At 41.4% G+C, this 26,873-nt stretch overlaps 1 protein-coding gene across 1 annotated transcript; it reads left to right on the forward strand.

The window, feature by feature from the left end:
* Positions 1-3,861: 3,861 nt before the first annotated feature.
* On the forward strand, positions 3,862-25,734 carry LOC306933200 (excitatory amino acid transporter 1-like). Its single transcript, XM_079515322.1, has 10 exons — positions 3,862-3,999; positions 6,338-6,678; positions 8,615-8,752; positions 19,777-19,981; positions 20,149-20,191; positions 21,226-21,494; positions 21,699-21,932; positions 22,316-22,510; positions 22,989-23,123; positions 24,870-25,734. Exons 2-10 carry the CDS (start codon positions 6,495-6,497, stop codon positions 25,075-25,077), a joined length of 1,611 nt encoding a protein of 536 aa, XP_079371448.1. The 5' UTR covers positions 3,862-3,999; positions 6,338-6,494; the 3' UTR covers positions 25,078-25,734.
* The last annotated feature ends 1,139 nt before the right edge of the window (positions 25,735-26,873 follow it).

Below are 26,873 nucleotides of genomic sequence, written 5' to 3' on the forward strand. Positions count from 1 at the left end.
GCCAACAGAAGGGCCTCTAAGTCAGGCTGACAAACTGGATTATTGTTGATATTATCGATATTAACGACCCTCATTTCAAGCCCCCACACCCAACAATGGGTTGAAATTATATAATTTTTCCTCCATATGTGTGCCATAAATGACAACCTTCCTGGCTTGGAAGCCTAGCTGTCTCAATCATTCATTTTCAAGGTATATATTTGTCCACCCATAATGTTGCCTTAGATGGACAGTGGCTATCAGGGAGCTGGCAGCTGCCTTCTGTTGAGACAAAGCCGAAGATGAGATAGAATGTGGCATACTTGGATAAAGGGACAATCAAGAGAGATGGCATGAAGGGTGTACAGGGGGTCCCCAGCCAAATGGAGTAGTTTAATTTCACTATAATTCACTTCACTTGAAATTCTTAGAAAAATTAAAGTGACTGTTCTAACATTACCATTATTAATCTATTCCTCATGACAATACATTTTAGACAATTACATGTAATTAAATGTCATTCATTTATATTAAAATTACACTTAGGTCAAAGGCCCTGTGAAAGTCAATTTCGGGTGCCTTGACAAAACGATTTGCGTTAGGACACAGGTTTTATTGTCCTCTGGACTGTCCTCGTGGAGTCCTCTGCGGTAGCGGGCAGAGAAACACAGGAGTTAGGAGGCACAGTAGTAAAAAAGGAGGAGCATTATGAAAACTAAATTACCAAGAAAGAGATTACTGTTATTACTGTTAATGGTCTTTTTTTAGGTATTAAAAAGGTATGAAAATGCCTTAAATTGTCATTTCACTGTCATCTGGGGACCCCCACCAAAACCCGGGTCCCGACCCACAGGTCAGAGAACCACTGTACTAGCACTACGTTTACATTTCCTGGCCTCTGTCAATATTGTCTGCATGTCTCTTATTGGCATCATTTGTAGCTGAATATAGTAAACAAAATATCTACTGATGCACAAACTTGGACATCAGTGTTGTTATCTGGAATCATTGGATGTTTCAGGTCTTGCAAAGTTGTAACAGACACCCTCCTCCAGACGACTCGAAGAGGCCGACCCCGGCCTGTGTCCATGCAAGTGGCATGCTACTGTCCCCACTGTCTCTTGGGGGTGTAGAGAGACAGTCAGTGGGGAAGATGACTGATGAGATGCTAGCAGCAGGTGTTGGCAACACTAGGGCCTCTAGGGCCTAGGGCCCTAGGCATTGTGGGCCTGGCTCCTCCTTCGTCTGACCATAAGTGTGGCAGTCCTTCTTTGCGTTGCGTCGTTGTTGCCACTGAACAGCAAAACACCTCGGTCTCGGTTGGGTTCTTCCTCACGGAAAAAGCGATTTGGGCTGCCAGACGTTTCACCTCAGATGGTCGGCCAAGACGGCCATCATGATCCTCTGTCTCTCAGTCTCCAGATGTCACCACACTCTTCATGGTTGTCACTCGTCGCCCAGTCTGTTCAGGTTGTCACTCCCACCCCAGAGTTTTTTCCGTAAATAAAATATGTACTAATGCACAAACTTGGACATCATCAGTGTTCATATCTGTAATATAAATTGTAACCAACTTGTAGTTTCCACTTTCCAGTGAATTCTAACTTGGCATCACAAGATTCTAAATTAGTCAGTCTAATTATATGAATCGATGACTCTAACTTTCATAGCAGCAGTGATTAGCACCACTAATAATTTGAGTCCATAGTAAATGTATTGACTGAGTGGCTCTGGCCTACTCTCCACTCCAGCTCTCAGTGTAGGTGCAGAGAGAACCTATCCAGTATTTCTGAGGCCCATGGGATGACAGAGGACAATCATAACAGAGGAGATTCTCTCTCACAGCTATTCAGCAACAAAATGCCTTCATGGAGGCTAATGATGGTTATCATGTCTCGGAGGGTTGATTACTGAACTGACAAGAAAAACGTCCTTTTATGGGTCAGTATTATTATGAATAATGATAGCTGACAGCTCCAATGATTCCCCACACACTTTCTGTCTTGCAGGTGGTGCGTCCATCCATGTGTATTATTTTTATTACAAAATGCAATGCTTGTTGATCTTTAACATGGTTGATAACGAGTATAGGTAAAAAAATATAACTCCCAGTACTTAAGGTGTTCCTCCCCCATTATGCACCCACAATCTGAATCGTTTACTTGTTTGTTCACTTTGGTTGGTTGGTCACCTTTTGAAATCAATTTATTTTTTAATGAAAGGTAAGGAGAATAAATGACCAGAAACTTGCCTTTAACTTTGTTTACTTTACACACATTTACTTGGTTGTATTGACTTGATACCGTCATTATCATTTATCAGAAAGGGTATAAATAAGTAACAGATGGATAAGCCATGGATAAGCCAATTGACACATTATGAATAAAATGGCACTGGAATGTCATTATAATATTCAGAGAGTGCAGTGTTTCTGAGATAAAATAAAATAATAATAATAATAATAAAATAATAAAATTTAAAAATAATATCTGTAAGATAGACCTCTCTTTTATTAAACACAGAAAAGAATGACACCAATATGAGTTAAATGGGGTTAAACTTATTATGACTAAAGTGATGACTTGGATTCACACCTACTCTTCACCAACGGAAGCTATGCCTAATAAACTTTTGAATGTAGCCTATTGATTTATTTTCTTTCATTACCAGCCTAAACTGTTGCATCATGTTCCATAAAAAAATTATCCTGAAATCTTCAGCCGACTTCAGCCACCCAAGAAGCTATTTTGATATGTAAGCCCTGTCTGGTCTTAGTGGTCTCTTGCTTCAGTTAAATGTTGTACAGTGTTAGTTACAAATAATTGATAAATTAGCACGAGTCTTTTACTGTGCATGTTTATAATACAACCGCATTTGTCAACTCATTGCATGATACCAACACCACCCCCCCTCTCCCTCCCCCTCATCAGACCTCAGACCCCATGCACAGGTTTTTGCATCACTCATATTTGCACAGACTGTTTCTTTCACAGCCAAAAGCACTAGTTGTGCCACCAGTGCTCAGTAAACATTTACCAGCTCTGTTTACACAAGCAAAGAGCTCCATGGTTTCTCAGAAAAAAGACCAAAGTGAACTTTGAAAAGTGTGCAGGAGGAATTGTCTGTCTGAATGCAGCAGCAAAGGCACCCAAGGGGTGGGACTGAGGTTGATTAATGATCAGTGTCTATTCGGCCACTAGCCAAAGTAAATCTATGAATGGATCATGCTCTTCCATGGTGTTTTTTGTGACGGATGGAGCCAGTTGTGATTCTTTCTTTCTTTGTTTATCACTCCACGGGCATCTCCAGAGATTGGAGATCAGCCTGGCTGAACATATGAAGCGTGAAAAGGGGTTTGAAAAGCAGACTTAGGGAATGAGGCTGAGCCCCACAGAAAGTCCCTTTCTCTTTTCTCTCACTATTTCTGAGGTTTATGGAGTAGTCCCCCCTCCTTACGTTTACTGGCTACTTCACCGTCTTCAACTCTTCACGCTGTGTAGTCTCCGCCCCGCCCCATGCACACCCCCCACTAACTTCAAACACCACAAGGACAAGGTAGTAGACTACGAGTAAAGCCTGATTTATATTTCGTCGTACGGCTGTCACGTCACGTGCGACAAATATATTACAAACCGCGTTGTGGCCTTATAGATCGGCTATTTTCGGTGCACGAGTCAAGCGGTAGACTTTCCTTTTCTAGTATCTTTTCTCACCCACCGCCTCCAGTGCAGTCTCGTGGCTCTTTTCATTCTGTGATTTCTGTCCTCTCTCTGCCACTCCCCCCCCCCCCCCCCCCACACACACACAGCCCCCCCCCCTCTCACTCTCTCTCTCCCTCTCTGTGAGTGTTCACTTCAGTCACTCAGTTGTTCACTAGTCGCTCGCAGAGCACCAACAAGCAGCGCAGTTTAAAGAGCTCCTCTGTTTTCCGCTAGCCGAGGATTTTTAAGCACAAAATTTAGCCCTTGGACGCTGGGAAATTAGAAATTACATGGGAAGTTATTGCTCGACTCAAAAAAGGTAAAGGAACAACTTTTCAATATGTTAACTTTTGTTTAACTTTGTGTGTGTGTGTGTGTGTGTGTGTGTGTGTGTGTGTGCACACGCATAGAATCAATCCAACGTGTCCACATGTGGAGGGAGCAGGCAGCATAATGAGGAAGTCTATAACATTCTGATAGTTCAAGTGTGTTTGAAGCCTACACAATAACCAAAGGGTTCCATTAGTGTAAAGCACGTTCAATTTGTAATTTTTTGAGCTACAAATTAGTTACCAATTGAATGCCAATCTATTTCTGACATTTGACCAAAAATAATTCATTGTTATGGTTTGGCAAGGTCATCAGACATTCAGTCAAATGCAAATGTGTATGCTTTTGGACACTATTATTTGAAGCTTAATTATTTTTAATATTATACCGGTATTGCAGAGACCAACTAGAAATGCACTCTGTCGAGCTGCCAACTTTCGCCTTGCACACAAGTAGGCCTACTTGTGCACAAGCAGAGCGCACATTGAGGTGCGCTCACCACTTTTAAATGGCATCACTGCTTCATCGTCCCTATAGAGTATAGACCCGTTATTGACCTTCTCGAAACGTACGGTACCTTAGTTACGTAAATTGTAAATTGTAAGAATGGTGGTCCCTTGGATGAGAGAGGACAGACACCGACATACATACATACATACATACATACATACATACATACATACATACATACATACATACATACATACATACATACATACATACATACATACATACATACATACCCAGCCGATCGCAGTACTTGTGCGCTCTGCTTGCGCAAGTAACTACTGCAAGTAGATAATAAATTATCATAATTTACTTTAGTAGGAGTGCTAAAATGGGACATTATTTGATGGATTTTAGCCTACATAAATAAATTCCCTCAAATTTGCCTGTGTAACACCTGGATTTGAACCCAGGTCTGCATAACTAATCCAACATCTACTGCTCAGCAAAGGAGAATCCCTTTATAGCCATGGGAGATATTAGGCTTTTTTTGGTCTTCAGGCAGAACTACTCTCAATTCAACTCAAAGATGATTTATAAAGCACATTTAAAAAGACCAAGGCCAACCAAAGGGCTATAGGCCTACAGATCAAGACAAGTTAACAGAACATTATACAATACAACAGAATAACAGAAAACAAACAATTAATCTAAACATTGCAGCATGGGCAAGGGCATATGGGTGAAATACCAGAATAAATAGGTCTTTAGAGAATTGAAAATGTCTATGGACAGCTCTGATATGGAGTGGCAGTAGTTACTGAAGGGTACTCTGCTAACACCTGTGCAGTGGTGGTGGAAGAAATACTTCTTTACTCAAGTAAAAGTAGCTCTGGTCCATAGCTCTAATGTTGCATTTAGAGCTACCGGTATATGTTCCTGTCGACTTCCAGGGCTCGCGTAAATGCAGACCAGCCTCTCGTCTGTAGCGTAAATATAAAGGTTTTTGCTACTCACCAATACAAAGGCGGCTTGTTTTATTAGAAACCCTACTTTCCTTAGTGGACACACTCTGAGCCCCCCACCACACGTATAAAAAAATACTTTTAGTTACTCCACTGCGCCCTCTACCGATATTGCCAAGAGAAACCCTCATAGACAAGATTTTTCCTCTGATGAAAAAAATCCCTTTCTGGCCAAAAAGTGCATTTTACATGTGTGGTGGGGGGCTCAGAGTGCGTCCACTAAGGAAAGTAGGTTTACTAATAACACAAGCCGCCTTTGTATTGGTGAGTAGAAAAAACGTTCTTTATATTTACGCTACAGACAAGAGGCTGGTCTGCATTTATGCGAGCCCCGGAAGTCGACAGTAACATATAGCTCTAAATGCAACAGCATTAGAGCTATGGACCAGAGCTAAAGTAAAAGCTACACAGTAGTAAAATTCTATAAGTTATAAAGGTATTGGCATCAATCACAGTAACAAACTAAAAAGTAGGTCATTGTGCAGAAAGAATGTCCCATTAGCCATTATCACATCATTGGATTGTATTTAGTAATTTATTAATGGGTTCCTCACTCTAATTTTCACTTTAAGGGGGGGGGGGGTGATATGATAAGAGCACCCCTCACTTCACACAGGTGTGATTTTTGAGGGGCCCCTTTTGTCTCATATTTGCCATTGACGATGAAAGGAGAAATTAGGTAAAATGTCCGCCAAATATGATGTAAAATTGTGGCAACACAAACATTAAATGCCATTGACAATGAAGGGAAAACTTACGTCATATGTTGTAGACGAGCAAATCGTCTTCAAATCGTCTAAAAACCTACTTACCTGTCATTGTCTCATTCCTCTTATCTTCCAACACTTTAAACAGAGTGAAGAGAAGAGAACAAAAGGGCAACAGGTACCAACACCGGGGACTTGAAACCTTCAAGGTTTCCATCACAGCCAGAGTGGAGTGAAAGTACTCACTTCTGCTGTAGGAGAACCTGTCTTAAACCCATCCTGGTCTACCTGCCCCAGCAGCAGCCATGACTCAGAGTAACGGGGAGAACCCGCAGCGGCCCCGCAGTAACCTCCGTCAAATCCGGGATGGCATCCAATTTCGCTCACTACAGGCCAAGAAGAGAGTGGGGAGCATCACTAAAGATGATGTACAGGGATGCTTCAAGAAAAATGCTTTTGTGATCTTCACCGTTCTTGCTGTTATTGTGGGTGAGTTTGACGTTTTTTGTTTTTTTAAAGATATATCTTTGGGCTTTATTTGATTAGCCTTTATTGATTAGTGTACAGTATGCGAATATTGTATTCATAGGCGACCATTTCCAAACTCGGCTTGTGATTGGTTGTCAGTGGGGTAGGGACCACCAACCTTAATCTGGTCGTTTTAACGCATCCCTCACCAAAAACTATTATATTGTCCAGTGAATAAAAAAAGTCTGTGGTTGTTGAAAACATAGTGGTGGCAGCGATTTGAACTCGTGAAGCATGGTTTGCAATTCGGCGTAGTAGTCCACTAGACTACCGAGGCAGCTGACTGAGTTTGTATTAGAAGGTAAAGCTCGGCCTGCGCGGGGGGTTGCTTTCCTTGGCTACTTTCTTTTAGTTTTGACGTGAAGATAGAGTGTGTGTGTGTGTGTGTGTGTGTGTGTGTGTGTGTGTGTGTGTGTGTGTGTGTGTGTGTGTGTGTGTGTGTGTGTGCGTGCGTGCGTGCGTGCGTGCGTGCGTGCGTGCGTGCGTGCGTGCGTGCGTGCGTGCGTGCGTGCGTGCGTGCGTGCGTGCGTGCGTGCGTGCGTGCGTGCGTGCGTGCGTGCGTGCGTGCGTGCGTGTGCGCGTCCGCGCGTGCATGCGTCAATCTGGGTTGACGACCCATTCCAACACAGGAAGGAAGAACGAATAGAATAGAATCAAAGGGAGTAGAAAAAACTATCTTTAACAGACTGGCTCTTATCTGAGACCCAGGCCTAAGCTGACCCGTGACACCTAGCCATTAACCTCTGACCTTGCCCAGTAGGAGGTGGGCCAGGCCCACCCAGTTCTTCACCCTCTAAGGCCCTGGTGGAATTACACACTACTGCCCAAAAAGAATCAAATGATTGATTGTCAACTTTAGGACTTAGTTTATTCTTGGCCTCAGGGTCAGCCACCTGGGCTGGCATGTCAGAGTTTTACTGATTCAATGAACAAGCTGCATTTGTTTGGAAAGACTTTCAACAAAGGACAGTCACGCATATTAGAATTAAAACAACAAGGGCATTTGGTTTACCCCAAACTATAGAACTATAGTAATTTAATTCAAGCTAGTTTCATGGCTGAAAAGACAAAGTTGGCTTCTTGTGCCCACCAACTGGCAAGTGAATTGATTGATGCCTTTATCAACTTTGAAGATGGTGCTCTGACTGTTAAGACTATAATCAAATAAGCTTGGCCATTAAAGTTCCAACGGGGTTGAATATTGAATGTTATAGGTGTGATCTTTACGTAAAATGTATGACAGAACAAATGTACACAGCTACTGTTTATGATGATGACTGTCTTTTGAGAGAATACACCCTCTTCTGTCATTGTGAAAAGAATTGGGCTTCAAGCAGTTCTACCCAACACAATGATAGGGTTGGGTATCGAAATTAGGAATCAAAAGACAGTCATAGAGTAAGAATTGACTTGGTTAAAAGTTAAACACAATTCTTTTCAGAACAAAAGGTTTCAGCATTGGCTCTCTCAAATACGTGTTTCTACTAGTAGTACAGTGATCAACTGCAGTAACAACAGCACATAAGTGTATGGGGAATTTGGTAAATGGCATAACAACTATATTGGGATAAAAAGTGGGAAAAGTATTGGTTCATTCAAAAAAAGGGAAAAAAATCACACCTGTGTGAAGTGAGGGGCGCCTTTATCATCATACATCATCTCATTCCGTCCAATCACAATTTGCGTCCTCACTTCTGTCTTCAATGTTTGTGTTTACTCAAACACTCAAATCTGGGCATAGGAGGGGCTAGCGCCCCCCCCCCCCCCTCTCTCTCTCTCTCTCTCTCTCTATATATATATATATATATATATATATATATATATATATAAAATAACTTCATTCATTAAGATAAGTTACGGTTTTCAGCTTTAACACATTGCTTTTACCCTCCTGTAGGTATAATCCTGGGGTTTGCCTTGCGACCATATAACATGTCCTACCGTGAGATGAAGTACTTTTCATTCCCTGGAGAGCTGCTGATGAGAATGCTTCAGATGTTGGTGCTTCCCCTGTTGGTTTCCAGTCTCATCACAGGTATGGATGAGGAGGACACACACTGGGCTCAGCATGGGTGTGGGACCGGGTTCAATTCCCACTATATACACACAGTCAAATCCAAGCTTTTTTAGTTAAATTAAGTTAAATTAAGGATGTTACTGTGTGTACATGTAACACATTCGTGTTAATTTACAGTAGCCTGTAGTATAGTGATAGTACTTAATTAATAGCAAGTTAAAGGAGTAGTTCACCTAAAAATGACTTATTTTTTCTCGCATTCCTAAGCCTAATAATTTGATGACCTGTGGTGTCTCAGTAGGAGTCTCCGAGTCTCCTACTGGCTGATGACCCGGTCATCAAACTATTGGCTCAGGAATGCGACACCCACTAACAAATCTTCATGAATTCAAGGCTTCACAGGGCGTGTAATTGATAGAAAATAAGTATTTTTTGGGGTAATAGCAAGTTTTAAGTAATAGCAAGTTAATTGTTGAATTTAACCAGTTGTGTGGTACTGGTACTGGTACTGGTGTGTGTGTGTGTGTGTGTGTGTGTGTGTGTGTGTGTGTGTGTGTGTGTGTGTGTGTGTGTGTGTGTGTGTGTGTGTGTGTGTGTGTGTGTGTGTGTGTGTGTGTGTGTGTGTGTGTGTGTGTGTGTGTGTGTGTGTGTGTGTGTGTGTGTGTGTGTGTGTGTGTGTGTGTGTGTGTGTGTGTGTGTGTGTGTGTGTGTGTGTGTGTGTGTGTGTGTGTGTGTGTGTGTGTGTGTGTGTGTGTGTGTGTGTGTGTGTGTGTGTGTGTGTGTGTGTGTGTGTGTGTGTGTGTGTGTGTGTGTGTGTGTGTGTGTGTGTGTGTGTGTGTGTGTGTGTGTGTGTGTGTGTGTGTGTGTGTGTGTGTGTGTGTGTGTGTGTGTGTGTGTGTGTGTGTGTGTGTGTGTGTGTGTGTGTGTGTGTGTGCCAAAGGTCTTGTGCATACTGCCAGTGGGCCACTGAAGTACTTCCATTGCTTTTTACTTCACATGCTGTATATTTGTATACTATTTGATATGTTTAACTTAATTTTATGATCGATGGAACTTGGAAGTCAAGTCATAGATTATGTCATAGACAACTGATGTCATAGATGACATGATATCACAGCCATGCCACATGAAGTCCAATTGTAGCCACACTATTTCTGGTAACTGCACTTTATCGTGTTTTGTATTTTAATTTTTCTATTTCATTTTATTTCCATATTGTGTAAAGCAATTCATAACTTTGTTTTGTTACAGTAAGTGCTTTATAAACAGAGTTATTATTATGTGCAGGGCAGTTTCTGATAATTTTCCTTGGTTGTCTATGAGCATGGGTCAGCCATGGTTGTTTTCCATGTATTTTGTTTTGTTTTTGCACACTTTTCCAATGCCTCTGGCAGCAGCCTGTCTGTCTCAAGTGTTTATTCAGCCGACACTAACTGTTGGTTTTGGGCCCATAAGTGGATGAAGTTAAGATGACTTCACATGAGAGTGAAGGGGGAGAGCAAAAGTATGAGATATGAGAGAGAAAGTAAGTGTGAGGGAAAGGGGAGGAGACGTCCTCTGATAAAAGTTAAGTCTCATTTATATTCCGTGCGCAATGTGATTGAAAATGTCGTGTGATGGAGCAAATTTAGGCTTTACAATAGATTTCTTCGTTCTCAGTCTCAGTCAAATGCCATGCCATCCATATACAGTAACTGTAAACCCTGATTTATACTTGTGTTCCGGTGTCACACATAAAAAAATAACCGTTGCAACATAAATATAATCCATTTACGGTGGAAGTCCAACTGGTCTATAGCTTATTTTTCTTTTGAAAGATATAGGCTAGGCAGGATGTTGAATGTCCAATCACAGTGGCTGATAGCAGTGACTGACAGTGATTGATAGTCCCATGGGCCAATCCATTTGTGAAATGACACAGATCTGCTGTCCAATTAAAAGCTGCTTTGTGCTGCAGTAGCTTGTAGCATCAACATCTCCTCTGACATCATGTCACATGACAGGAGCTAGCACATGTAGAAGCCAACAAAGGCACTGTTCTCTGGTCAAAACAGTTCCTACTGTGTGTGTGTGCGTGCGCACCCACATGCACTTGTTTGTGTGCGTATGCGAGTGCATGTGTGCCAGGCAGTCAGCCTGGATGACACTGTTCCTCCCTTAAAGTCACAAGTAGACATTGTCAACAGTTTAAGTGTCTTCACACAAAGTGTTACTTATCAAATACACAGTATGCTTGCTGAGGTGATTTCCGTTTCAGATTATATAACATTACTATAATCCTTTTTTATGGCAAAATGAATATCAGCCCAACATGTGCATTTGTGTGGCTGTGTACTTCTGGTTACGCTGCACCAAAGTGTAAGCATGCTGAATATGGATGAAGTCCCACACACTATATAATTAGCGGCAACCACCAAATTAAACAATCTTGGACTCAATCATTAACATTCATGGGAAAGATTCCTTTGAAGCTAGAAGGCTCTCACATGTAGATGTATCGTCTGTATGATTTTGTTTTGTTTGTTGGCTTTGATTCAATAGGTAATAATCCCTTTTCTGAGCCTCGTCAAAAGGTTATACGCTGACAAAGTCATGTCTGAAAACATCACAGAAAAATCTAATGCTCGGACAGAAGTAATGTTGAACAATTTATTCAATTTGTACAGTGCTATTGCTTTGTTTAGCATAGATATGTATGCACAATGTGTCTTGGCTTTGAAGTTTCCATGAGGGTCACATCCAACTTCACCCAGGATTGAGCTTAATCACCTGAACCTGAATGTTGTGGGGGGAACATTAGCTAATTAGCTTCTAGATTGTCTATTTTTGGCGAAGAGATTTGATGTAGTATAGAGTAGACAGAAAACAGCGATGTACAGTTGCAACCCAAGTCTATTTGATTAAGAATACAGGGTTTCAGTGGTTATCCAAACTGAGATCAGAGCTTCCCCAGATGGCTGTTGTATGGAGAGAGAAAGAGAGAGCCCGAATGACGTCATTCCACAAAGAATGAATCAGGGATACAGATAGAGGGGAAGTGATGGATAAATGAGGGGGAAGTGGGAACGGCAGGTACTAGAGTCAAATGAGTACAGGGAAATCCTCTGTTCGTGTGTCCATTTGTAACTCCAAGAGTGTACAAACATAACCAAATTAAGAACCCGTAATTCTCAGAGTTCAATAATGAGGATTGTACTGTGTAGCGAAGATGAAAGGACAGAGTAGAAAAGGAGCCTGAGAGAGGAGGAAAGACAGGCTGAAGTGGATTGAAGTGGTGTTTTAAAGAAATGAACGGAAACGCGCATTGTAAAACATTTTACCCAGAATACCCACAGTCCCTCTGTTCACTAAACATTTGAATGAAGAAGTAAAATAACCTGAAATAAGTTGTAATTCACCACAGCACTTTTGGAATATGAACACATTTCTTTAATTGCCAAATGCCGTTACAGATACCATGTGGTCATCATCTGCGGCCAATCAGATCGCTAGAGTTGAATAAGGTCAGGGTTCTGAAACAACGGTTTCACTAAATAAAAAACACACTTGTGAAAGCTACTGTGCTGTTATTACAGTAGCTCACTAATGGTACGGGCAAAACTATTACGCAATGTCTATTGGCCAGTATACTGCATTTTCTGAACATCTGCAAAAGTCATCCACAACAGCAGTAGACGTTGGCTTATAAAACTGCTGTATGGGTTGATTTACTAGCTGTTATGGGAAATCCCCATAATTTTCCCTTTTCTTTCATCATTTTTGGTGATATGATGACCTCAGTACTGCCCCATGAGGAATTGGTACATTGCTATAGGTACAGTACAGACATGTGGTCGCAAGGTCTGTACAGTTGGAGGCCATCGATATTGTCCTTTTCTTTTTGCTGAGGTTTGCGTGATCTGCGCAAAAGGACAGTTAACCCATTTTGGGTGGGAACCCCTTTTGGTGTTTTAAACATTATGTTATAATTTAGCTATTGAAAAATAGCAGATCTACAAGCTCATAGCGCGCCACCGAGTGGCGCGCTACGAGCTTGTAGGTCTGCTATTTTTGAAAAATCGTGAAAATATTTATTTCAGAAAACTGGAGGATTTATAAGGATTTTTTAAAATGTTGAGGTCAGGCCTAAATGGGTCAAATGATAAGGGACAATATCGGTGGCACCCAACTGTACATGTGTGTTTACTACTCTATCATAGCATGGGAAACAGTTACTGCCCACTTAAAGGAGTCAAGTATAAAAGACCGGAATTACTATTTGTTTCATTTGGGGAGTATGTGATGTCACCAAAAGTGATTTCGGAGGCTTCTAGTAAATAGTTTCAGGAAGAAAGAGTAGTGTTTATGCTTAGCTAAGAGAGTAATGACTATAAGTAGCACATGTGTCAGAGCCTAAGAGCTCATTATGCTATAAGCTTGTGTGACTTCTGTCCTTTCATTCTTAATTATTCTGAATTAATATGTGCCTCTGTGAAAAAGGCCAATATTGGCCGAAATTGCGGCATGACGGTATCTGCAATTATGTAGCCGATGTGTCGCAACTTTCAACCTGGCGTCCCTGTTTTAGGTGTGTCATGTTAGTATAAATGTTTACAAAACAATGTCTTAATTCTTCATCTATGTGTGTTTATCGTTTATTTATTTATTTTTAATGAAATGTTCTCAACGAGAATTTTTTTAATCAAATCTACGTTTTTCAAATTGATTAGAACATTTTTAATTTAGAACTATTTAATAAATATAAATATCGGTCAAAACGGCATCAAACATCGGAGCTCTATTATGAAATAACACTCTGATAAACTGCCTTTCTATCCAAGTGTGTCAGTTGGAGGAACTTTGAACCTTTCTCTTTGTTACTGTAAAGCTCAAATCAGTGGTGCAGAAAGTTGGAGCAGGGTCTGGTAGTTGGTCTGGAAACTGAATAACAAACAGAAGAATGGACAGACAGACAGACAGACAGACAGACAGACAGACAGACAGACAGACAGACAGACAGACAGACAGACAGACAGACAGACAGACAGACAGACAGACAGACAGACAGACAGACATGCAGGAAAACTGAAGTTTGAAATCAATGGTACCTGGGAAGAGGTTGACAGAGTGGTTTGTATGGTGTGAATGAGGGACAGAGAGGGAGACAGGGTGATATAAGGAGGGAGAGAGAGTAAGGCTGGGAGAGAGAAAAGTCAGAGAGAGAGAGAGGCAGTAAGGGAGAGTGAGGCAGGGAGAAAGAGGGGGAGAGAGAGAAAGAAAGAGGGAGAAAGGGTGAGGCAGGGAAATAGAAAGAGGGAGAGAGTGAGGTGGGGCCTGGGGAGAGAGAGAAAGAAAGAGGGAGAAAGGGTGAGGCAGGGAAATAGAAAGAGGGAGAGAGTGAGGTGGGGCCTGGGGAGAGAGAGAAAGAGAGAGAGAGAGACACAGAGTCGCTGATCCAGTGAAATGGATAAAACCCTAGGGGCCTCTTGAACTGTTCCTCCATCTAACACCCCACCTCTTACATTATCTCTCAATCTCTGTCTCTCTCTATTTCTCCCTCTCTCTCTCTCTCACACACACACACACACACACACACACACACACACACACACACACACACACACACACACACACACACACACACACACACACACACACACACACACACACACACACACACACACACACACACACACACACACACGTCACACACACACACACACACACACACACATTGTTTCTCTCAATCTCTTTCTCACCACCCTTCCACAGTGCTGCCCACTCACCCTGAATTTTCTGCAAAAGCCATATTGCCTGCAGGCATTTCCTTACCAGAGAAGGGCGCCGCAGAAAGTTTATAGAGGGACGGGCTGTGTGGGAGAGTGGATGCGGGGCGATGGGAGAACTAAGAGGCAAAAGGGGTTCTTGAAGGGGAGATAAGGAGATAGAGGGGCGAGAGGGAGGTGATGAGAAGGAGAAGTAGAAAGAGAGGCATGAGGAATAGGAGTAATACGAATCCTTGACTACAGTGTGATCAAGTGAGTGGCTGCCCTCCCAAACTCCTAGGGCCCCTCAATGTAGCCTACACCTCCATCCACTAACCATGGTTTATTAATTTAATTCAGGAACACTTATAAGCACTGCGTTCCAGAATCGGAGCCGCTGTTGGTAGATTATATACATTAACAACTATAGCTTTTGCATTTATTTCACACTATACAATCACAAATCTCATTGACGAGTTAATCCAAGGTAAATTGAGCACATTCATTCACTGAGAGACGTAAAGGCTGTGTTCCCAATAATATGCTAAAGTTGGATAGTCCCTGCGACATGTCCAGGGGTACAGGCCTCATGCTACAGAAACAATAGGCCCTATGAGCCTCATGGCTCAGCAAGGCTTACCTATTATTAAAGTGGGATAACCCACTCAGTTGTTGTCAAAGCTCACTTCATAACGTAATTTCACTTTCTCTGCCTTTCACTCACTCACTCGCTCGCTCACTCACTCACTCACTCACTCACTCACTCACACACACACACACACACACACACACACACACACACACACACACACACACACACACACACACACACACACACACACACACACACACACACACACAATTCTCCTGTTTTTGTAGGCCTCAAAACCAGCTAGATTATAGTTAGTCACCAATGTACACATTTTTTAAATGTACAAATATTATTTAAAAATAATCTCTTAATGGTAGGCCTAGTTAAACAACTAGTCAACTAGTAAACTATAAGCAACTAGTCAACTAGTCAAAATCACTAGAAGTGAAAGCCCTAGTATTTGCAGTTATATTTGCAAATATGGTTGGGTCATTACATTGAAACATTTCTGGTTTCACACAAGAATTCTTGTGAAACACAACAGAAGTATCAAACATGGGCGACACATCTTTGGCAATAATGTTAACAATTCTGTCATGCCTGGTTATATACAGTCCTTTGTAAATATTACAGACGTTTAATATATGGGACATAGACTTTATGGTCTGATGCTGACCATTGGTGCACTGTAGACAGTAAGGGTCATGATTATTGGGATACCAGATGGAGAGATTCAATTTGGTTGGCAGCACTTGGAGGCGTGCCTTTACTGTGAAGATGAGAATATCCTCATCAATCGCTGCGTTTTTTAGAATTGAGTGGGACACGGAGTGATCAGCTGACTGGAGGCAAGCAAGCTTCTTTTGAGCCGCAGTCCTGTCCAGCGTCGTTTTCTATGTTGCTCTCTGAGCACTAGAAGATGCACACGCGCTCCGTTGGTAGGGAGCGCGCTTGCTGTTCCATTGCTGCGGCTTACTGTTGCGCGTGCGTTGATTGACAGGTCAGTGATCACAGATTCAGAGATGCGCACCGTCTCGTTATCCGCTCCTTTCCACTCCAAAGAAACACCAGTCCAGTTACACAGATCATTCGGGCACACACACACACACACACACACACACACACACACACACACACACACACACACACACACACACACACACACACACACACACACACACACACACACAGGCACACATCACTTCCACTCAGCCAAAGGGGGGACAGCGTAGCCAATGTAAATTATTGGGGCGTGGTTTGTAAAAGACATATTGCATACTATTGAACTACTGTACATGTTATCACTCATGCTGTCAGATTGAGTAATCAGATGGAATTAAGCATTGTCCAATAGACACAGCATAATTGTCGCCTGCAGGCAGAGTCTTTGAAAACTGAAGAATCATTGTTTGCCTTGCAGCCGTGAATGTTCATTGGTCTTAAACGTGCATGCCCCCTCTCACAGTTTCTCTGTCCCCAGTTATCCATCCAGAGTATATTTTGCCCGATGAACATTCCCCATACAAGACAGAAAGTAATTTTCTCCTCCTCTCTCTTGAGTTTTTGCCTCACTCCCTTCTTTTGAAAGGATGGAATCGGTGAGGCTGCATCTGCAGTTGCCCGGACAACGGTCTGAGGTTCATTGTGTCCAGGAGAGGCAGACCAAAGTCAACAAGTTTTCCCAGGGCTCTCAGAAAAGGAATAGGAGTGAGGGAGGAGAGAACTGGGTGGGGGGGGGGGGGGGGGGGGGTGTCGCGTCATCTCTGAAAGAGGACTGAAGCAATAACATCACTATGTAAGAAAGAGAGAGAGAATTAGGAAGGGCCGGGGGGGTGAGTAGGGGTGGCAGGTTGAAACAAGAGGTGAAGATGGAGGGGTCATGTAGAGAGGAGGTGAAGGGTTTGCGGAGAGAGACGGAGGGCAGGAGGAGGAGGGGGATGAAAATAGAGGTGGCTACACACTCGGTTCCTGGGCTTGTTGGGACAAGAGGAACAAAGAGAGGGCCAAACAGGGGGCGGTGGTGCGCTTACATGCACGTCCGCGCCGTGCGCGTACACACACACACACACACACACACACACACACACACACACACACACACACACACACACACACACACAATTGGGTAAAGATTCAGGTTGGGGTTAGGATTAGGCATTAGAGAGGTGAGGTTTATGGCTTTGGGTTAAAGTTTTCTCTATTATATTACATATTCTATTTCATAGAAGATTGTTTTTCTTGTGAGCCATACACTGAATAATAATAGATCTACAGGCTCAAAATGCATTGTGAGCTAGATCTGCTATTTTTAGGGTATTTTCATTTTGCCCTCCTAAAATGCATGCACGCACTCTCTCACACACACACACACACACACACACACACACACACACACACACACACACACACACACACACACACACACACACACACACACACACACACACACACACATAAAGCATCTATACACTCATACATGTGGGGACGGACACCAAATCAAAGTGCCACATATGAAAGGAGCACATACATCTCCTGTTGCACAAAGCGTCTTTAGTTTGTGCAGCTCTGAATGAAGATAATAGGCCATAATAGGGCCTGACACTTTGAAAATACGACACTACACGCCATGGCTATTGAATATTGTCGTTTTCAAGGCACCCCTTTGCAATTTTCTTTATAGTGTCTTTTTTATGTTGTTGGGGATGGAGGAGGGGTTCTCAGACTCACTGGTGTGTTAAAGTTGTTAAAGTTTATGCTGGCAGTTGGAGTCTTTCTCTGCTGTGGTTTTCAAAGTTTTAACAGATAACCCACATTTTCAAAACAGAGGACTTTTGTGTACAACCTAAAACTGACTTGTGGGTTATTGTGAAGGTCCATCTAATAAAGGTGACCGGATTTGTAGCCAGTTAAACTACCAGACCACTATCCTTGTTTTTCCTTCATTCAACATTTATTTCTCCACAGTCTTTTGGCAACGATTTAGCTGAATGTTGCTGATTTAGCTGAACGATTTGTGCTAACTAGAAGTAAGCAGAGGATAGCCATGTAAAACTGTTCTGCTGTATTGTATCTCCCAATTTGACTGGCCGGGGTCCCTGGGGAATATTCTTGGTCCCCTCCTTTTTTCCCTACAACAACAAAATTTCATTTCTACAAGATCACAATGCCTCATAATGTGACTTGTGAGCTTGTGAGCCCCAAATTTAGCTTATTTGGCTAATCATCAAATCTTAAGTTTAGAGGGTGCAGATCTTGTCTTTTTTCTCGTCACATTCTTGCCATTTCTCTGTCTGATGTATAGTCTGATGCGATCTTCATCCTTCTCTCAGCATGTGTGTGTGTGCCTATTTACAATACACATCTACACTGCCCCAGGGGGCTATAGTGGTTGTTTTCCCACCACTAAAGGTTAGAGTCTGATAGTGTTTCTTCCTCTGAGGCTGTTCGCCTTTGTTCTTGTTGACGCATGGACAGATAATTCCGTTGGGTATTCGTGTTGATACGAGCACCAATAATTGCTGCACCTTTTCCCAGGCTTTGCACCCTTTTCAACTGTAGAGTCGGTGAAGAGGAGAGGAAGTGTATGTTGCATGTAAGTCACGGGACAGCATGACTAAAGATGACCTAGAATCCCCCCTTCCTCGAGTACCTAATTCAAAGCAGATCCTTCAAAACTGTCTATTGATAGACTATTGATAGACTGACTGAATGAATGTTCCAGACGTGACAACGTTTGCCTGCTCGTCTGACTCCACCAACAGATGGAGGGACAATAGTCTACTTTACATCATGGGGGTCCGGGACCCCTAGGGGGTCCTCAGAGTTACTAAAGGGTGGTCGGCAAATCTTTGTGTGATAGGATTTATTTGTTTATTTGCATTACCCTAGCATCTCTATTCTGGGAGGGAAAGTCACAGAAAGTAGACAATCTATAAACTCACAACACGCTGCAGCCGGCTATTTACAGCGAAGAGGTTTGGTGTAGGCCAGGGGAAAAAAAGAGCAAACACAGGGGTCAAGTTTTGAGGGTTTAGGTTAAATATCTGAAAATAAACTAAAAGGTTATGCAATATGTAGTGGGGGTCCCTGCTTCATCTCTCTCTCAGCTAAGAAGTCTAAAAATCATTGAAGACCCCTGTTCTACATGCTTGCTGCATTTTGCTGCAATAGGAATTCTTTGTAGTAGAAAACTTCAACAATACTTTAAATATTGGTTGCACTTCTTCGTCCTGTTCCCTTGAATGACTACATACAGTATTGGTCAATGATAGACCCCTCCTTATTCCTTTGCAGCCAGTGCTGTATGAGTGCCTTATTATGCTGGGATATTTAAAAACGTAATAGCCGTTTCAATAGTTTGCCTCTGATGAAGAGTCGAAACATATTTGTCCTCTCCTCAAGTTTGCCTTACTGGATCGGCCTGCAGCCCCCTGTGTTGGTAGTTGGAGTGCAGATTGCACAACATACAAACTACCTAATGGGTAGAAGTTGACATCAACCATTCATTCCATAAATATGGTCTTGATTCCTGTGATTTAAGCATATATAATACATGAATGCTTTGAAATACAGTGTGCATCTGCAGTATTTGCTCATAGCAGGGGGTAGATTATATATATATATATATATATATATATATATATATATATATAGAGTAGGGACAGAGGAAGTGTGGGGTTAACCCTGTAGTGCTGTCTCCTCTCCAGGTATGGCTACAATGGACAGCCGTGCGTCGGGTAAGATGGGCCTCAGAGCGGTGGTGTACTACACTACCACCACTGTCATTGCTGTGTTCATTGGTATCGTCGTGGTGCTCATCATCCACCCTGGGAAAGGATCTAAAGACGAGTTCAAAAACCAGCAGAAGATAGGGCGGATCAGCGCTCCTGATGCCTTCTTGGACCTCATCAGGTACACAAACACACGCACACACATGCACACACCCTCTCTGAAAATTATATTTCCAGGACTGTTTATATATAATATATGTTTTTATATAAAAGCAAAAGAGGTACATTTGTTAAGCAATGAATTTGCTCAACCTAATGCAGTTGTATTGTTATTATTCTCTATTACAGAAACATGTTTCCTCCTAATCTTGTGCAAGCATGCACCCAACAGGTAACTCTAAAGTCCACATCTTCTTTTTCACTTCACTTTACACTCTCTTCATGTTTCTTTTATCATTGTTTGCTAGGCTTGCCACCTGAAATAGCTTAAAGCGCAAATAACATGCCTTTTAAAACTGCTTTTAATATTTAATATCATATTTTCTATGTCCCTCAAAGTTATTTCTAATGGTTTGAGCCTCAATCACCACTCTGATATAACCAGTCCTTGTCATTTCTTTCTGGACTTTGAAAGCAGTTTTAGCTACAGTACCACAATGTCCTGAGGTGGTGGGGGTGCTGATATGCAGATTATTTAATATTTGAGTCATTATAATACTGATGCTAGATAAAACCAGGCTTGTTTCAATTCCATGCCAGCTTGGAAAATCAACAATGGTGGACATTGTAAACAAAGTGGAAATGCAAATTTGGAACTGAAGACTGAAGAATAGGAGGAATTATACAAAGTAGGGTGACATTGATGACATCACGATGAGGACAAAATCAGTCGAGCTGTTCCTGAGAGCAATTTCCATTAAAGCACCCATATGATATGAAAGCCTGAATGTTCAAAGTTGGTTATTTGTGGGAATAGAAAACACATATGGGAGCCCCAAAAACACAAAAGAAATGGAAAAAGTTGAAATTTATGTTATAGCTCCTTTAATTTATGTGCCATGTCTGCCAGCCAAGATGCTTTTACTTCCTCTTCCTCATGTAATCTCTTTTTAGGCAGAACTGGGTACAGTATGTAACTGGCAGGATTGTGACATTTAGTATCAGGTGGTGGTTATACAAGAATTTCTTCCTCTCTCTCTTGATCTTATTGTGAATTATGTACAGTACCCCTTCTATGATATATAGATCACAATTATGCATTTTATAGTTTAAAGCTGTATTTCCCAATTAGCCGCAATGTCCATGTTGAATGTGCTTGTATTAAAAACTTTGTTAACCTGACATTAATCCAGAAACTCAACACAACAGATACTGACCAAGGAATGGCTCGTTTTAACACCACCATCCTTTCTCTCTTAAATTCAGTTCAAGACAAAGTATGGCAAGAGAGTGGTCCAAGTGAGTGTCACAGTGAATGACACATTGTTTACACTGAACGGTAGCCAACAGCTATCATACGAGGAGGAGATCCCAATTCCAGGAGAAGTGAATGGAGTGAATGCTCTGGGCATGGTTGTCTTCTCCGTGACCTTTGGTCTGATCATTGGGAACATGAAGGAGAAGGGGCGACCTTTAAGAGACTTCTTTGACTCTCTCAACGAAGCCATAATGAGACTGGTCGCTATCATAATGTGGTGAGTAGAGGAGGGGAGGGATTAACCACATGTACCCTAGCGATGCACAAAGTATAATGTTTAAGTTGTTATTAAGTGAAATATGTTGATTGACAAAGATACTATCTGTGTGGGGGAAGCAATAATTATACTAGTATAAAATACCTAAATAAATAATATGATTGCAACCTGACAAAACACCATCTCAACACCCTAACCGCCCAGGTATGCACCCATTGGTATCCTGTTCCTGATTGCTGGTAAAATTGTGGAGATGGATGACATCTCAACCATGGGTGGACAGCTGGGCATGTACACAGTGACCGTCATTTGTGGCCTGTCCATCCATGCCATCTTTGTTCTGCCAACTCTCTACTTCGTCATCACAAGGAAGAACCCCTTTGTCTTCATTGGGGGAATTCTTCAGGCACTCATCACTGCCCTGGGGACATCATCCAGGTAAGAGGCCGCCATGTGAAGTCCAGACTATAGTATAGCCTATCTATAGAACCACATTGCACCCTTGATCCAGAAAGAACTCTTGTCTATTGTTTGTTGTAGACCTTGGTATGCAGTCAGACTGTATGTAGACTTCTAATGTAAAGTGTCTGTCCAATTCCATATCCTTGTAACTTCACTCTTATGATCTCACATGTTCCAAATCAAACTCTTGAATGAATCTTGATTGACTAATTGTTGATGAAAAAGACAAAAACAAATTGTGGTACTGTTCATCATTAACAAGTTCGGATATGTCTCACTGTATTATTCTTTTCTCTGCACCCCTCCCCCTTCACTTTTTCTCTTTCGCTCTCTTCCATCAACCTGCATTCCTCTCTCAGCTCTGCTACACTGCCCATCACCTTTAAGTGCCTGGAAGAAAATAACAAGGTGGATAAGCGTGTCACCCGTTTTGTGCTTCCTGTTGGTGCTACCATTAACATGGATGGCACAGCCCTGTATGAAGCCCTGGCAGCCATCTTTATTGCTCAGGTCAACAATTATGACCTTAGCTTTGGACAGATTCTCACTATCAGGTTTGCATACTTTTGCTCCTTAACAATGTTCACAAATTCCTTTCATCATACAGCATGTTTAGTGTGATTATTTGTCTCCAAACTGAAACAACCCCAAATGGTTTCCAGTTAAAAATAAATTGAAAATAGAATATTATTGTCTTCTGTGGGTTATTTGACAACATTTCACTAGGGATACTTTTTATACAGTATCATATTTGTGTTTAATACTTTATTCCTGTCCTGATATTAACACAAACCCTATACGTAGTTGGCCAGACTCTCAGAGGGCTCTATAGGAGAGGCCCTCTCCTGTTTTTGTTTTACGCTAAATGTCTTAAAAATAGTCAATCTACAAGCTCACAACATTTTGTTTTGTGACTGTGAGCTTGTAGATCTGCTATTTTTGCCAAATGTTTGTCCCAGAAAAGGGACACTAATGTTCATGTGGTTAAGATATAACCAGTATTTGTTGTCTTGCTTTGCTCTTGTTCTCCAGTATTACAGCCACTGCCGCTAGTATTGGAGCAGCTGGAATCCCTCAGGCTGGACTCGTCACGATGGTGATAGTGTTGACCTCTGTCGGCCTTCCTACAGATGACATCTCACTTATTATTGCTGTAGATTGGTTCCTGTAAGTACTGGCTGCTTGACTGAAAAAACAAGACTAAGATTATAAAGGGCTATCCACATGGCGAGTGACATTGTTGGGGATAACTTTCAGTGTACGATTTGATGAGCCATAGAACTGTCAATCAAAAGAAATTGACAGGGAGTCTGTCACATTCAACATGTGCTCAAATCATTACTGCTATAGTTAGCAGTCCCAAGATCCAGTGCTGTACCTTAGACCTAAACATACATTTTGGTCAAGGGTGGAGGGTCCATTCTCCAGGGAGAATAAATGCTCTCAGCAAGTGTCATGGCAATCCGGCTATTAGATTGGGAAATATCTTGAATGCTTTTGGAAATTCTGGCCTAATTTTGGAACTAGAGGTCACCAAAATCAGTAGGGGCATCCTCTGGGGAGCATGAAGGGGCATAACAAATTCCATGCCAAATTGTTTCTGAGATACCTTGTTTGTAAGTAGTAAAGTGTTGGACGGATAGATGAAAGCCATTATTAGATCTAGAGGTTAAATATCAATCAAAAATGTTAATGTTCCCTGCTTTTTATCCTTCCCAGAAGGAGAATTTCTATAATTGAAAATCCAGGTTGAGAATCAAAGCTGGGATAAAATGTGATTCCCTAAATCTTTATGTAATTTCACATTGTTGTTACTATAACATAATGTGAGGGTTTTGTCCTGTGAGAATGTTTCATTCTGAATACCCGCATCAGGTTGAATTCTGTTATTCATTTCAAGGCTACTGGTAGAAGAGTTGTCAAGGACATACTATTGTATGAGTTCTGTCAAATTCCAGCCAAGTTTCTTAGGGGCTGGGCCAAGTTGGCGATCAGCAAGTTCTTAGAGTTGGTTACAGATTCACTCCCCTCACATTCCATGTCCCTCAATCCATCTGTTTCTGATTCTGTCTGCATCTTATTCCATTGGATAGATCTACTGCCTCCAATCTATTGACCAAGTTGTTTCATGTGGTTTTATAATTGCTTGGAACCATTAAAATATACCTCAGGTATTCTGTGGATTACATTCAGTGGAAATCATCTTAGATGCTGTTAGTTATGTAAATCCCCAACACATGTTTTCAGTTGGCAAAGCTTGTTGCGGAAATCTAAATGTCTTGTATGCAGACTTGATTGTTTTACTAGGGTTTAGGGTGCTTACTCTGACCTTGCACTTTTTCAGAGAATGCCTAAATTAAAATTGTCATACACAGACAGTTTTATACATGCACACATACATGGATCACTGCTGTAAACTGCAGTTTACTCTGATGAAGGAGCATGATGTCATTATGTCTGTATTTTGTATTACTTATACCTCTGTGGTAATCAAATCCGCCCAAACTTTATAAGAAACCATACGCAAGCCTAAATTCCTCATCTCCACTCCTTAATGAGCATTTCCTCTTGTTTAGAGTGCTGTCACACCAAACTTTGATTCTGCCTATGTGGCGGATTATGAAAATAAATAAATAAATACATTTATGAATTAATTAATCAATCAATTAATTAATTAATAATACATCTGCCGCATAGGCAGAATCAAAGTTCGGTGTGACCATACCCTTAGGCCTTCTTTTTTGCTTGTAGAAATTTAGCAGAATTTAGCAGGCTGACTTATGCTATGAACATTTGTGATGGCTGAAAACATTGTTTCAATGACACCGAAGAAAAGGAAAGAAAGTTATTTATTTCCAAGGGAATTATCGCCACACCAAGAGATATCTCTAGATCTCCTCTTCTCTCTTCCAGGGACCGATTGCGCACCACCACCAATGTTCTTGGAGACTCCATTGGTGCAGGTATCGTGGAACATCTGTCCCGCCATGAGCTACAGCAGAAGGATCCAGAAGTGGGCAACTCGGTGGTGGAAGAGACAGACAAGAAGCCGTACCAGCTTATTTGTCAAGAAAATGATTATGAGAACGAGAAGCCTGCTGACAGCGAGACCAAGATGTAGAAGGAAGATTTTCTAAGTGGTTGTATTCGTTGTCTGAAAGAAATGCTGCGTTGAACCATTTTCCGCACACGTCTATTCCAGACGTCAGAGCTTATACAGTACCATTTCCTTGCAAAAAGGCTGGTTTAATACAAATAGTTCAAGTTAGAATCTTTTTCATGAATGCATTTGCCAAACGGTTCTGTGTTGTATCATGTTGTCATAGGCACACAAAGTGTATATGCATGCCATAGGGTGGCAGTTGTTTACTATTGAGCATGAACTATGTAGATCCTGGTGGTCCATGGTCTGTCTGTGTGCTATCTGACTCCTCACAAAACTAGTATGTGTAACCTCCCAGTGTTGCTGGCAGGGTTGATTCTGTAAGCAACAGCATACAACGCGTACCAAGCACTGTCCAGTTAAATTTGGGGATTTGGGTATACAGATAGCAAAATAAAACCATTGCCATGGTGATTGCCATGGTGGCAGTGGTACTAGATAGGAGTTGGATAATCATGCACATGGGTCAGGCTGCTTTGGGGAAAGAAGGGCTCTTTTTACAAGTCTGTATAGTTGGTCATGGTTTTATCCAGAATGTGTTTTTTTGTTTTTTGTTTTGGAATTATCTTGTTTTAATAGTATGATGGAATCATAGTTTCATCATATCTATATGAGGCTGTAAGGACCATTGTTGCAGCGGGCAGAGGGGGGGGGGGGGGGGGGGGGGGGGTTGTCGACATCGCCTCAAGCTCTAAAACATTTCACGAAGATATTATTTTCTGAGTTGTTCTGCATACCAATCATAATGTCTGATAAACCAAAACAGCTCAGCCAAGTTTTAATTGCAAGTTGCTTAATATTAAAAGCGTTTGTATGAGACATATTTGTCCAATTACCAAAATAACTCTCCATAACCATTTCTGATGACACTTTGACCAAAAACAAAAGTAATCACCAAAATCTAAATACAATTGCATAAAATAAATTAAATAATGAATAAATTGCCAAATCCTGTTTCGAAAAGAGTGAGAGCAATGTATACTTGCTGAGGAGTGCACTGTCCCTTGACTCACTGCACTAAGCTCTTAACAGAAACACGCCCTCTAACATGGCCATGGAGGTCAAATAATATTGTTGATGCATTCTTGTAGTCTGTAGTCAGTTCATATTTTTTACAATTGTTTTCAATTACACATTAAAAAATAAATATTAGGGCAATTACATTTTCCAAAATTAGTTTTTTTATCTTGACTAAACCTATAATTCAAGCTGATGTAGGTGATACAAGTAATAGTACTTTTATATGGTTTAATATTAATGAATCCTGTAAGTACCAGATTTAACTTTGCCTCACCATTTTATTTTCCAAGCTCAGTTGTGTTGTTCCTTCATTTATTTTCTTTGATAGACATTGCTTTGTATAGAATATGTTTCTGAATATATTTATATGGAGAAATGTAGATATGTGTGTATGTTAACTGTAGATTTGAAGTGTAAAATGGACTTGAGAATAAGATGCTGTAAAAACCTTCCTTTTGAACTCTCATTTCCTTTTACAGAGGCAATATTGGCTGGTTTAATGGACCAAATGCTATTATACAAACACTTGAGAAAATGTGATAGTTCCCTTGTTTACAGTTGCTGGTATAGTTTTGTATGACTTTCTCTTGTGAATTTACACACACACACACACACAAGCACGCACGCACACACACACACACACACACACACACACACACACACACACACACACACACACACACACAACATGAATAGTTTTTTTCCCCTTGTATAGATTTTTTTTTAAATAAAAT

Source organism: Electrona antarctica (genome assembly GCF_951216825.1).
Source record: "Electrona antarctica genome assembly, chromosome: 12".
NCBI classification, from domain to species: domain Eukaryota; kingdom Metazoa; phylum Chordata; class Actinopteri; order Myctophiformes; family Myctophidae; genus Electrona; species Electrona antarctica.